At 41.4% G+C, this 13438-nt stretch overlaps 2 protein-coding genes across 3 annotated transcripts; both read right to left on the bottom strand.

Moving 5' to 3' along the window:
* Nucleotides 1-1695: 1695 nt before the first annotated feature.
* On the bottom strand, nucleotides 1696-3451 carry LOC120653444. Its single transcript, XM_039931195.1, has 5 exons — nucleotides 3314-3451; nucleotides 2861-3230; nucleotides 2316-2482; nucleotides 2266-2274; nucleotides 1696-1821 (listed from the first exon to the last, which is right to left on the bottom strand). Exons 1-5 carry the CDS (start codon nucleotides 3449-3451, stop codon nucleotides 1696-1698), a joined length of 810 nt encoding a protein of 269 aa, XP_039787129.1.
* Nucleotides 3452-4997: 1546 nt separating this feature from the next.
* On the bottom strand, nucleotides 4998-10713 carry LOC120655612 (protein DEHYDRATION-INDUCED 19 homolog 4-like). Of its 2 annotated transcripts, none has more exons than XM_039933518.1 (5): nucleotides 10502-10713; nucleotides 9665-9804; nucleotides 6878-6955; nucleotides 6489-6775; nucleotides 4998-5561 (listed from the first exon to the last, which is right to left on the bottom strand). In XM_039933518.1, the coding sequence occupies exons 1-5, from the start codon at nucleotides 10599-10601 to the stop codon at nucleotides 5450-5452; spliced, it is 717 nt and encodes a 238-aa protein (XP_039789452.1). In that variant the 5' UTR covers nucleotides 10602-10713; the 3' UTR covers nucleotides 4998-5449. The 2 variants fall into 2 exon arrangements, with proteins under 2 accessions (XP_039789452.1, XP_039789453.1); XM_039933519.1 differs by having other exon boundaries at nucleotides 5004-5674.
* Between the last annotated feature and the right edge of the window lie 2725 nt (nucleotides 10714-13438).

Genomic DNA, 13438 nt, shown 5'->3' with positions numbered 1-13438 from the left:
AGTCCTAGCTAGGGTTTAGTTCTTGCCCATCATCCTCCCAACCGTGCCTGACCAGAGCCTATATGTTGGCTCGGTCATTAACTTAATAAGGTTCTTAATTAATACAAAGTACTCTTAGCCACTTGGCTAGAAAGGTAAAACTGCTGTAAAGACTAAGTAGTAGACGAAGCACTAAAGCCATCCGATGCAGAATGAAGGGTCCATGTTGAAGTCGCTGAAGCGATGTGCTTGGCACCGACTTGTACAGTAGCGCCAGAGTTCAGGCTTAAATGGAGTTGTCTCTGAATACTGAAGATGGTGAACACCTGACATGTTGATGCATTCTGAGTTGTTTTTCTACAACAGTTTATTTGGGATGAGTTCAGGTTCAGCGTTGAAATATCTGTCACAGGTAAATAAAGTCACTTTGGCAATTCAGTACTGTTATTTCACGTTGGCGACTTGTCGCATCAAATGGACATGCGACAATTGCATAAAGTCTCATTTCGTAGCGTCTGAGCAAAATGCTTCACAATTATCTGCTTTCAGAAATATGAAAGATAAGCAACTCGCTGGGGGTATTGGACCCGCGTTGTAACGTCCGTGTGGCTGTTGGGCTAGGCTCAACACGTGTGCTAGTGATGGGTGCACTAGGAGCAGCCAGGGACATTAGTTCCATATTGAAAGCTAAGAGTAAGCTAGACCAGTTTAAATAGATGGTCCAAGAAAGCTATTAACTTCAGTTGCAATTTTTTGCACGAAATGAAGATGAAAGCGCAAGAGAGTTTAATAAGTAATCAGAGCCAACTTTCGCTGTGTCATGCGTCACAGACGCTTACGGGTTAGATGTGCAAGCATGGTGTGCATGACGAGTTAGATGTGCAAGCATGGTGTGCATGACGCATGGACCCTATGTGGTCACGGTAAAATCGATCTGAACGAGCTCGACGACTGTTGGGCCAGCTCCAACACGCGTGCTAGTGCTGGGTGCACAATAGCAGCACCCAAGGACATTAGTCCCATATTGGAAGCCAAGAGGGAGTAGACCAACTAGGCCCTGTTTGTTTCCGCTTTTCTAAACCTCGTTTTTTTGAGAATCAGGATTCTGAGATAAGCCTGCTGCCTGGAGAATGGTTGTCTGAATAAGCTGGGTGTTTGGCAATCCTGATTATTTTGAGTCGATTCTTTGAGTTGAGTGGTAAAATATATAAAATGCCCTTGAGGCTGATGACATCTCATTTTTTTGCTGAATACGAGTATAATTCAAAAATTCTTATATTTTCTAAGTATCTTGACTACATAATATTACTATTAGATCAAATAGATTAATATCACAATATACCAATACATGTCCCAGCACTAATTTCTAAAGTACAAGTACATAAATGATGGATACAACTAAATCACGAAACCATAGCGGTAGCGATCGCATCACGAAATACATTCATATCGACATCATCTCCAGTACCACCATCATCTGTGTCATCATAAATTAGATGAGGACTACCATCTTCAAATCTTCTCGAAAATGCGGATCTTCTAAGTCACATTCCCTAATGAAATTGTGAAGGGCCATACAAGCAACTATAATCTTGGACTGCTTGTTAACTGGATAACTCGGCAAGTTCAAGAGAATGCGCCACTTCATCTTTAGAACTCCAAATGACCGCTCAATCACATTTCTAAGGGATGAATGTGCATGATTGAACACCTCTTTCAATCCCACTGCTTGGTGACCATGACGCAATTCAGAAACATGATACCTTTGTCCCTTGTAGGGTGCAAGAAATCCTTTTCTATTAGGGCATCCAGAGTCAACAAGATAGTACAGATCCAGGCCAACTAGTGACAACAAATATGAACCGCATATCAAAGTCACATACCGCCATCACATTTTGTGAGGCATACCCATGGCGGCCAATGTACTTGGGTTGCTCACTTAATGGCACAGTCACCGGTATATGAGTTCCATCTATTGCACCTATGCAATCTTCGAAATGCGGCCAGAACCTAGCCTCTTGCAGTTTAGGATGGATTGTTCTAAATTGTGGATCTTTTGGCCTCACAATATCAAAAGCTAGTCTCATAATGGATTCAAGAACTTCTACAAATTTTCTACTAACAGTTTCTAATGATCGCCGAAACTTGTTCCTACATTGTCTAAAAGATTGAGGTGAACCACAAGCCCACAAAAACATTCCTAAGACTTCCTTGCTAGTGTACATCCTACTAGATCTCAATCCATAATTTTGAACCAAGGTGTCATGAAGCCGTAAGAAAACTGACCTTCGCATTCTGAACATATCATAACAATCAACTAGATTATGTAATGTTACCTCAACCCATTGTAATCCGGTCATGATAGGTAATGGGGAATTATCTATTGTCTTCTTGTACAAATTTCTTGATGCCATCCAATCCAAAGCAACCATTGCAACCATGAAATCGTCATCATCATCACTAGACTCATCAACAACCATGACATTTCCAGACTCAGAAGTGCCTCAAGATTCACTAGAACAACTAGAAGAACTCATAGAATGAAAGCCTGTGAAAAAGTAATAATTAGCAAGCCAAATTTTTTATTGGTACAGCACAACTGATAAATGTCTTAGGATAAAAATACTCCAAAGTCACACACAACAAATTTAAGGATGCAAGAAAAATGTCTCACACTAGGACATAAGGATAATAATAACAAAAAAGAACACACTAATGCTTCTTTCTGTTCTCCCATGCCCTCCATAGCCAACTCAACCTTCCATTTGGTGTCTTCAGTGTAATGAATACATCACGGTTCTCCTTCTTGGTAAGAAGTTGTGTAGCATAGAAGTGTTCATCACTCCCTCAGCCCCATCATTAATGACTTGCTCCAACATACTTCCAATCTCATCTCTAACAAGATCAACAACTTGTGAAGTAGCAGAGTGTTTACTACTCTGAGCTTTAATCACATATGCTTCAACTAAACGCTTCATGCATTGGTCTCTGAAAGTCTTCTTCTTCTTTCCCTTAGGTGAGTAATGTGCAACCCTTTTTCCTGCCCTCCTCTCCATACTAGTTCCAATCTCACCTATCTCTCCATCATCATTACCCGCAGCATCACCCTCCCCAACTTCACCATCATTACCATGCCCTGTTGGAACATAAGAGGTCTCATTTGTAACTATAACAGCTTCAAACATTATTCTCATTTGATCCTCGTGCTCAAATGGTACAAATCTGAAATTAGCAGTACATCCTGACATAGCCTACAAAATATATTAATGCATTTATTAGACAATTCGTTCAACAATACAAATTTGGAGGTATAGAAGATTAATGTATGGCTCACCTGTTCTTGTTCCTTCCACCAATCATCATCAGCAACAATGCAACCAGTACTGGGATCCCTTTCCAATCCTGTGGCTCTTAAGTTCAAAGTTTTCCATTGTGTATACCTTTTTTTCAGCACATCCCATCGGTTCTTCATTTGCCCTTCAGTGTATGGTCTTTTGGTTCGTTCATAAAATTTGCGAACCAAATTTGCATATCCCACATTGTTCAAACAATGTTGAGGGCGATTGTGGGCAAGAACTTCTTCGCAGCAAATATCATTAAAAACTTTGGCGGCAAATGAATCCCATTTTGCCACTACCTTTCCTGGCTTTTCCATCTAAAAACACAAGGTCTATTATTTCAAAAACAGTGTACTACCAACTGATTTGTATGCACATATCACTAATCTGCAGCAATCCATCTATGTTGCAACTATATATTCATCCAATTAACAGCATATCCTACACTAGACATTCATGCAATAAGCAAAAGAGGCACTTACAGCTTCTTGCACCAGATCGACGAGGATAGGGACACGAATCGAGCCGGCTGCGGATGTGCTCAACCTTGTGGAGGGCACCAGATCGATGAGGGCAGGGACACAGTAGGGGCATCAGTAGGTGGCCCGGCAGCGCTGCTCCAATCGCATGAAATATGCATTCCCAGGAAATAAATAGGGCCAAAAAGGGCGGCGTGCGCACCTGACTTGCGGCAGCGGGGCGATTCTAGGTGGTGGCCACGCGGATCCGGGACGATTCCAGGTGGCGGCGCGGATCCGGGACTTGCGGCGGCAGGGCACTTCCACGGGCTCCGCACGGCGCCTGGGACGAGCTGGTGCGGCCGCGCGGGTGCCCCGCCTCGCGTCTCGGCGTGGGAGGCGCCGCAGGAGGGGGGGGGGGGGGGTGGGGGTGGTACAGGAGGGGCCGAGGGGCGGCGAGATTCGGAGGTCCCAGCAGGCCGCGGCCGCACGGGTTCTCGCAGTAGGGGGCCGGCGACGGTAGAGGAGGGGGCGGAGTAGGGGGCGGCGGTCCAGGACGGACGGGCGGCGCCGAAATGCGAGGAGTCCTATCGGGAGGGGTTGGAGACGGGGGAGGAGGGGTATCAGTGGGAAAATCGGCTCGCTTCTCCCGTGCGCGAAGTTTTGGACGTGGTGGTCAGAATCGGTGTTTACGTTGTATCTGCGATTCCTGGAGAAGCCGCGGTTGAGAAAAGCGAAAAATAAGCGACGCATTTAGATGGGATTTTCGCTTTTCTCCATCCAGAATAAGCTTATAATCGAAAACAAACACGCCCAGGTAGGTGGTCCAAGGAAGCTATTAACTCATCGTTCACATAATGGAATAATAGCAATATCATCCTCTACATCTGTGGACGAGCACAGATGCTGTCTTATCAGCTTCTCAGTTTAATTAACTTATCCTTGATTTACGTATGAAAATTGTCATGACGGCAGACTAGGGGTGTCAATCCTTAGGTGCCTCTCCAACCCTCTTTAGTTCAAAATTTTATATTAATTATTCAAAATGATATCTCAATTTGAAGAATTAGTATAAAATTTTGAACTAAAAAGAATTGGAGGTACACCTAAGGATCACCAATTTGCACCCCTAGGCAGACATTTGCAAAGATAGCTCATTCTGAGGCTAGGATGCTACGAAACCTACACCTCCAGACTCATGAAAAGCACACTACAAATGCCATAAGGATTTAATAGAGTTGTCACTTACACACTGGAATATGTTGAAATAAATGAACGCAAGGTTCAAATAGATTTCATAAGCATACGCCATAGTTGGAAAGCCAACATTCAAATGTCCATAGTAATAATAAATAGGATAAGGTACAACACGTTCTGCAGCACAAAACGAAATCCAATGAAAGAAACATCAAGACTCTACTATAAGAACACTAGTTAAAAGCCTAGCAGTCTGAATTTGATCTGGACAGCAAATGTTCAGAGCTGCTTCCATATAAAACATATAAGGTAAGAGGCCCTCTGAGTCTTCAATTTATCATCGAGCTTCATGGAATCAGGTACCAGCCTCAGTTTGATGAACAACTTCGAGATACCGGAGGTGATTAGCTCATTATTCATCCAGATAAATGAGTGGGCAAAAAGCCCACATGATTTCAATGCATGAGCTATGTCCTGCTAGTCATCGAAAAGGGTAGTGACAAGGATATGCTGTACAAACGCTGATCTCACCACAGCTCGCCTCCTTCTCTGCTCCCTCTCTTCATGACTAAGGTTGGAATCAGCAGAACTAAAAGAAGAAATTGCATTAATACATCATGAAGCACTCAGAAGACTTGATGTTGGAAATTGTCCAGTTCTCTCTATTGGAGTTCAAAATCCCATCATAATAATGTATTTCATCTGTGTAGAGACAAGTTGTTCAACATGCCTACAACATTTGATAAAGTGCATAATCTGGTACAAGAGTTGTAGTGCCATTTGTTTCTCAAAACTTAAGGGCTAGATGGAGCCAGCAATGCTGCGGTGATATGATTTATGAAGCAAACTTCATTTCATAATGGAAGAATAGTACAATTAAACAGGCCTGATAAATTTACACTCCAGGGTGACATGCTTGATCAAACTTAAGCTTATTTGTAGAAAAGGGGGTTAAGCTTATCAGAGAACCTATATAAGTAAATCATTCAGCATAGAATAAATTGCACCACAGTTACATGAACTTGCATGATAGGTGCAAATAAGAGTATATAACTTGATGGGAGATCAAATACAGCACTTATTTTGTTTAGTGTGAATATTAAGTGCAAAGCCAACCTTGTCAGCCGTACCAAACTGGATTCCAGTATGACAAAATAGCTTCTCGAAAGATGTTAGTTCATGCGCAATAACTTGGCCTACAGAGTGTATCCAGTCTAGGCTAAGTTCTTAGTCTAATCAGAAAACGAAGTAGACAGATAACTAGGTAGATATTAAGCTGACTGTAACATGCATATAACAGCAAAACTTAATTTAATGTGGATAGTTCATACATCTTTAAGCTAACTGTACCTAAACAGGTTTTGTGGCTTAGCAAGGAACATTAAGCTATACACATTTTCATTCAAAGGAGGCTAAAAAACTTCACGTGATTAAAACAAAAAAAAGCCACATAACATGCAGAAGTAGACAGAGTAAACTAATAGTGATAAGAGGCAGGAAAAGAATTGGATTGTACCTTATCTTCCAATTCTTTGAAGGTAGTGATCTTTTAAACCAACTATTTTCGGCCACAGCAGGAGCAGAAGATTTTGAGGTGTCTTCTGCTTCTGATGAAGATAAATTTAAAACTAATGAAGATAGCAGTGAATCAGTGACTGAAGTTGATGTATTGGTGGTGCTGCTGCTTCGACCGCTATTTCCAAGCAGCACCTTTAAGTAGGTCTCTTGAAGATCTCTCCCTGCATAAGAGAGAGTGTGGTTGCCAGCACCAGCAACTCTACGTAACCTGTGATGTCTTTGCAAGTGCACATTATTAAGGAAACATACGGAAGTTACAGTTCAAAAATAACTTCTACAACACCAGTGCAAACTGCCAATAAAGACAATCATCTCAGAAAAGGATATTTTGAACAGGTAGCCGTGCTGAAGAGTTATATGTTCCAACAAGTCCTTCGAAATCCTGGCCGAGCAAACTGGGCAAGCCTATGGAGCATATGAAAGTGAGGTTAGAAACTGTAGAATATATTACATATATAATGGATGCGTATGAAAGTGAGGTTAGAAACTGTAGAATATATTACATATATAATGGATGCAATGGGCTGAGATGTTCATAATGCCAATAGCTAGCTTCTGTGCCTATTATAAGCCCCACAAAAACAACATGGTTTGCCTCAACTTATAGTGTATAAGCCCCTCAACAGAAAGGCCAACAACCTTGTGGGCATGTATGTCTTCCTCATAGGCTTGGTGGTGCATTTATTTTTCTCGAACAACGTGGGAGATCTGCATGTCATTTCATTAAAGAAGAGTGCAATACCACTCACACACAGACAAACACCATATGCACAATCCCTAGAGAATTAGTTCAATTTCGATCATGCCACAGAAAATAAAAGGGGACAACCAATGTGCCATTGCAGAGAAGCCCTTGAGCAATTTTCAATGGCGAAAGGCTCTGACGGCACACCACAACTCGATGGAGCAAACCTGATGCAGCCTATGCCGAAAGCACCATAGGCTAATTTACTTGAGTAGAAGGCATGGTGGTGTGTGAATTGGGGAAGAGAGCAGAGACCATGTGCCAAGGCTACAACTTACTTCCCTACATAAGCCGAAGCCATCCTTTTGGGTCCATCAGTTTGGCCACAACTTCAGTTTATACTTAGAATATGGTACGCTGAATTTTAAAAGACAATGAGGAAAATGAAAAAAGGTTACTTCCATTATATGATTGAAATTTGAAACCAGTCCTTGCCCCAAAAAAAGAAAACAGTCTATGATACCATTGTGCGAATGCTAGACCAAACAATTAAGTAATTGTACCTTGGAAAAAGTGTGTTTAACATGTGAATTACTTGGACAAACTGTATGAATGCTAACTATCAAGTATAACAAACCTCTACTGAATTTAGGTTTCATACATACAAAGAATATTTGATATTGCACCTTATTATATGTTCATGAGCAGATAGGCAGTCAGCCAAGATTTTACAACACTTGAACCAGTTTTAGCTCCACCAATGTTCTGAAGACCTTAATTGCCATTCTGACAAAGCTAATATCTTGATTGTTCATACACGCGTTTGCAGTAGTTCAAAAGATCTTACAGCATCTTCCATTCTTTTCTTTGAATATTTCAGTACTACAGAGAAGAACGGAAAACTTGGCTGGCATACCCACATTTCCTTGCTGTGACTTTAATGCCTTAGCGCTTATGTGTACTCTAAAGTACCCCGATTTGCATAACCTAATTGGCTAGTTGCAATAAATGAATCCAATACCATAAAACCATTTTATATGTCAAAACCAAGCAAAAATAATGGAAATTAAAAATTGGCAATTTTCATTGAACAAAATTTCCCCCATGAATGTTAAACATGTAAAATGACAGGTTAAAACTTTAGCAAGTGCAATTCAAAAAACTTTCCCATAGACGTTAAGCAATGAAGGGTTAAAACTTCCCCTGTGTTATACTGTGCAAATGTGCAGTGGTGGCAGTGCTTAGAGATGTGGTGAAAGAGGTTAACTGCAACAAGGGTGCTGTAGTTGGCCAAATAATGAAAAACAGTGTCAGCATTTTCTAGAATGTCAAACCAGAACATTATGGATGATTGTGCTTATTTTGAACTATCACCACTGACCACTTAACTATTTATGTGAGCGTGGGTGTAGATAGGTGCGTGTGGGGCTCTGTACAGATTGGTGAGGGGTTACGCTCAAGGTTAGGTGTCACGAGGAAAACCTAACTCAGGATACAGAGTATATAAGCTCATGGATTATACACATAGGTACTTGTAGAGAATGACTTCTAAGTGCTTGCTGGAGGCCATTCAGACCTACGTTTTTAAAGCTTTAAGGCGAGGTGAGGCGACCCACCACCGCCTTATCGCCTAGGCGACACCTAGGCGGGCTAAGGCGGACTAAGGCGACACCTTAGTTGAGGCGAGCCACCACCACCTTGTCGCCTAGGCGACGCCTTGAAAACATAGATTCAGACACTTGATAAACACCATTCCTTGCCTACCAACCATGAACATGGGCCTGGTAGTAAGTTCCTAGAAGCAACTTGTGTATTGCCTAATGTTCCTAAAAGCAACTGATATGCATTCCCTAATTTAAAACTTAAGTTAGAATGGTGCAACTATGTTTCAAGCTTGACATCATCTCAAGAAATCTAGATGAGTTATTATGGATTATTTACATGCACCTCTTAGTCAATCAAGTTCACGAACGGATGAACTCAGATCCATTGAGTTTGAGTAAGGTTGCAGGTGATGTAAAATATTATCAATACCATGTTATTTTAGTGCTTATTAGTTTCATCATCTACAAATGATAAGCAATATTTAATAAAAATAACACTCTGATGTGAACACTTACATCGTTCAAATTATATTAAACAAATATTAGTTAGTATAACCAACTTAATACAGTGCCCAACAAAAACAAACCATATGGATATGCAGCATAAATAACTGGTAGTTAAATATGACCATATTTTATATCACAGCCATGGAAGACAACTATACTTTTAGGTCTTGAATGTCACACAGAATGTCACTAGTATGGATCCGATTACTTTCAATCTACATTTCCCTGTAAACAGTCAATCTACATTTCCTTCCAAACATATTGGATATTGCAAGCCAAATAAAAGAAGCACACATAATACGAAGGAACTAAACTTACCACAACTTTAGACTCAAATGGGTGCTCATCCTCCAAATGGGTGCAAAGTGATGTAATATCATGGTCTTCATAGCAGTAAGGACATGGGAAGTCTGAGCGTCCCTCATCCTCTGGTTCAATATCATCATACCCAAACCGATCTGCAAGTGTATTATTTATCAGTATCTACAACAGAGTTTAGGATTGTGCCAACCAATCACTAGTTCAATGGTATGGTTTCTGTGTTTTGTGTCTAAGTGTCATAGATACAGTTCCCTTCAAATATACATTAAGTAGATTTTACTCTGTATTTTTCTGAGATTTAATCCTGCCATCTCTAGATTGCTGAGAACTATGACCACTAAACTACGCCTTTCAGATAAATCTAGTATTAAAAAGATTATAACACAAGACATGTCAGGAAATTTAGTTCGAGTCCCAACCTTTTAGATAATAATGTAATAATTCTTACATAAGGGTGGATAATTGAAATGCTGAACGAGAAGTTCATTTACATGAGCAGCATAAATTTTTCAGCCGCATCTATCTCCAAAATCTTCTCTCGTTTTCCCGTCTCTTTCGCCCGTTCTAGGCCCCCAAATGCAACAATAGGAAGCAAAACTAAGATCCATTTCCGCTGCAAATCGAACGTTTCTTACGCGGCCCCCGAAGAGAACATAAATCCAACTGAAATCGCTTAAATTAATAGCAATTAACCGGTCCGGACGGAAACATCCGATCTCTCAAGTGATGAATCGAGATCCAACAGAGAGCCGGCGCCAACGGTACAGTCCAATCTAAACAATTTTTTCCCCGCAGGGTATTTCTATGCCGTATGAAGAAACGAAAAGGAAGTACCGTGATGGGAAGCCGGAGTGGCATGCTGGCGCTGGGCGCGCTGCAGCGCGAACTGCCGCTTGGCGGCCATGAGGCGCGAGATCCACAGCTCGGAATCCATGGTGGCTGCAGGCTCCCCGTCCTCCAGGCCTCTTTCCCCTTCCTTCTCTCTTCCCCCTCAACACGGCAGACGGCAGGCACCACCAACCAAAAAATAATTAAAAAATATTTATTTTCTATTTGATGGTGATTTTTCCTGTTTTTATGTAGAAAGGTGTTTCCCCCCTTGGTAATAAAAGAGGGCAAACCGGCAAACCTGGTGGTTGTTGGGACCACAGGTCAGAAAGTCAGACCGGAAGAGTTGTCCTTTTGTTTTGGATTTGGGTTGCTGCTTATACTTCATTCTTCTAATTTTACATAAAAAAATCAAAGTCACACGGAAGACATATAATTATAATAAATTTTAATTATTTTTTAAAACTTTTATTGATAGACACTAGTAGAAAACAAGCCAAATTTCCACTCTAAAAGTACCGGTATGAAAATGAACTGGTACCTATGCATAGGTACCGGTTCATCTTCATACCGGTACTTTTGGGGTTGATAGAATCTATGAATGAGCCTTAGGTACCGGTTGGTAACACCAACCGGTACCTAAGGCTCACCATATATACTGGGTGGTAACTTTTACATTAGTACCGAGTGGTACCATCAACCGGTACCTATGGATGAGCCTTAGGTATCGGTTGGTAACACCAACCGGTACCTTAAGAGCCTTAGGTACCGGTTGGTAACTCCAAGAGTTACTTCAAAAGAAAAATATCTCTCTTCCCATCACAAGTGATGTGTAGGTGAGATGGTAAGAAAGGTGCACGTGACGCAAGAAGTCACAAGTTCGAATCCCAGCCACCACCGCATGCATATTTTTGACAAAAATGAATGCCATTGGTACCGGTTGTGTTACCCGGTGCTAAAGCCAAGAGCCTTTGGTCTCGGTTGTGGGTACCGGTAAGGCCCTATTCAACCGGTGCCTAAGGGCCTTTTTCCAGTAGTGAGATATAGAAACCCTCATCATCGGCAAATTGAGAATACCGATCATCCAATTATTTTTCCTATCAAACATCCAATTGTTTTTTCCCTATAATCTGCTAAAGAGAGGATTAAAGATGAAAAAAAACTACATCATATCCCCTTTCACAATCCTTTTTGCTTTAATTTTTTTTTCTAAGTCCTATTATTTGTGAGAGAAAGGGAAGAGGAAATTATGGATAAATAAGAAGAAAAATAAAAATCGATCCAATAACAGGTGGGTCACACATGTTAGCAGAGACAAAAAGAGGAAGGAAGAAGAGAATCTACTGTAGCAGCTCTCCTTAAGCTTCGCAGAAAATCGTCAGATTCGGATGATCCGGCTTAGGGTCGGATCATCCGGCCTAGGGTCGGATCATCCGACAGGGGGAAAAAATCTTGCACGAGATTTGAAATCTACTTAGCTTTTGACGATTCTCTTTGAATACAAAGTTGATAAATGAAGTAGCTAAAGCCTGTGAACTAGATTAGCACAAGAGAAAAGCCACTAACAAGTAGATCAAGTCAAGATTAGCTCAAGAACAAAAAATACAACAATAAATGAAAGAGACATAAGATTTATCCCGAAGTTCACTCCACAAAGGAGCTACGTCTCCGTTGAGGTGCTCACAAAGAGCAGGGTTGCCCTATAACTCTTTCCCTCACTCGATCAACCACACAAGAAAATTGAGTTGCTCACTAGTAGATGTCCACGAAGGACGGTGTAATACAAACTTCCGGGGCTCAACCACAAGAGAATGGAAGTTCACCGGCACATCTAACCGTCTAGGAGCGAAGCTCTAAGAGTAACAAACACAAATCGACAAATCAAAGGTTGCTTCAAGTGCTTCTTGAGATGAACAAGTGCAAGTCCTCAGAGTGCTCTTAAATCACACCTCGAATCTCACTTCCACTCAATCCCTAGGTGTTTCCTTGCAAGAATCAAGCTCTAGGATGGAGAGAAGTGAAGGATTTAATGCTTTGGAGGCGAGGTTGGTCGGGGAGTGAGAGAGAAGTAAATGAAGGGGGTGAAGGGGTATATATACTCCAACCCCCGAAAGTGATTGTTGTGTGTTTTCTGGTGGTTCCCGGATCATCTGGGGTAACCTCGGATCATCCGAGGTAGTGACAGAATAGGTCAACAAACACACTCAGAACTCCTAGGTCCGGATCATCCGGTGTCGGGCCGGATCATCCGGCCTGGCCTTCTTTCAGACGCTGACAAGTCACCAGGTCCAGATCATCCGGGCTAAGGCCGGATCATCCGGGCTTGCGCAGTACTGAATTTTACTTTGTGGCCGAATCATCCGGGCTAAGGCCGGATCATCCGACCTTGTGCAGAGACTTTGTGCAGGGGAAAATTTTGTGAGTGTTTTCTCTCAAATATGTCATCTCAAATGAAGCATTTTAACAACATGAAATTCATTCGAATGCGTCCCCCTTGATAGTACGGTGATCCTATACTCAAATTCAAATCGAAAATTAAAATTAAATCTCCGATAGAATCCACCATACTCAATTTGAAATTGGGAACCTTCTTTCCATCTTCTTGTTTTTTTTCATTTTATTCCTGCACACACTTTCTTCAAAGCATTATATCACCAAATTGTGATTGACAAAAATCACCAAAATCATTTAGGGGCCTAGATGCACGTGCAATCTCCCCCTTTTTGGTGATTGTTGACAATACCAATTTGGGCTAAAAAAGGAGGAATAAAATACAAGTATTCTAATCAAGAGATAGAAGAGCTCCCCCCGAAATATGTGCATGAATATTTCAAAGTGGCCTCAAATGCCAATGCACATATTTAAGTGAGCTCCCCGCCACAACATTGCATACATGTGCTTTTGTGTGATGAAATAACCGTGATGCATATGACAAAATCAACA

Source organism: Panicum virgatum, chromosome 1N (genome assembly GCF_016808335.1).
Source record: "Panicum virgatum strain AP13 chromosome 1N, P.virgatum_v5, whole genome shotgun sequence".
NCBI classification, from domain to species: Eukaryota; Viridiplantae; Streptophyta; class Magnoliopsida; order Poales; family Poaceae; genus Panicum; species Panicum virgatum.
This window is presented reverse-complemented; position numbering and strand designations above follow the sequence as displayed.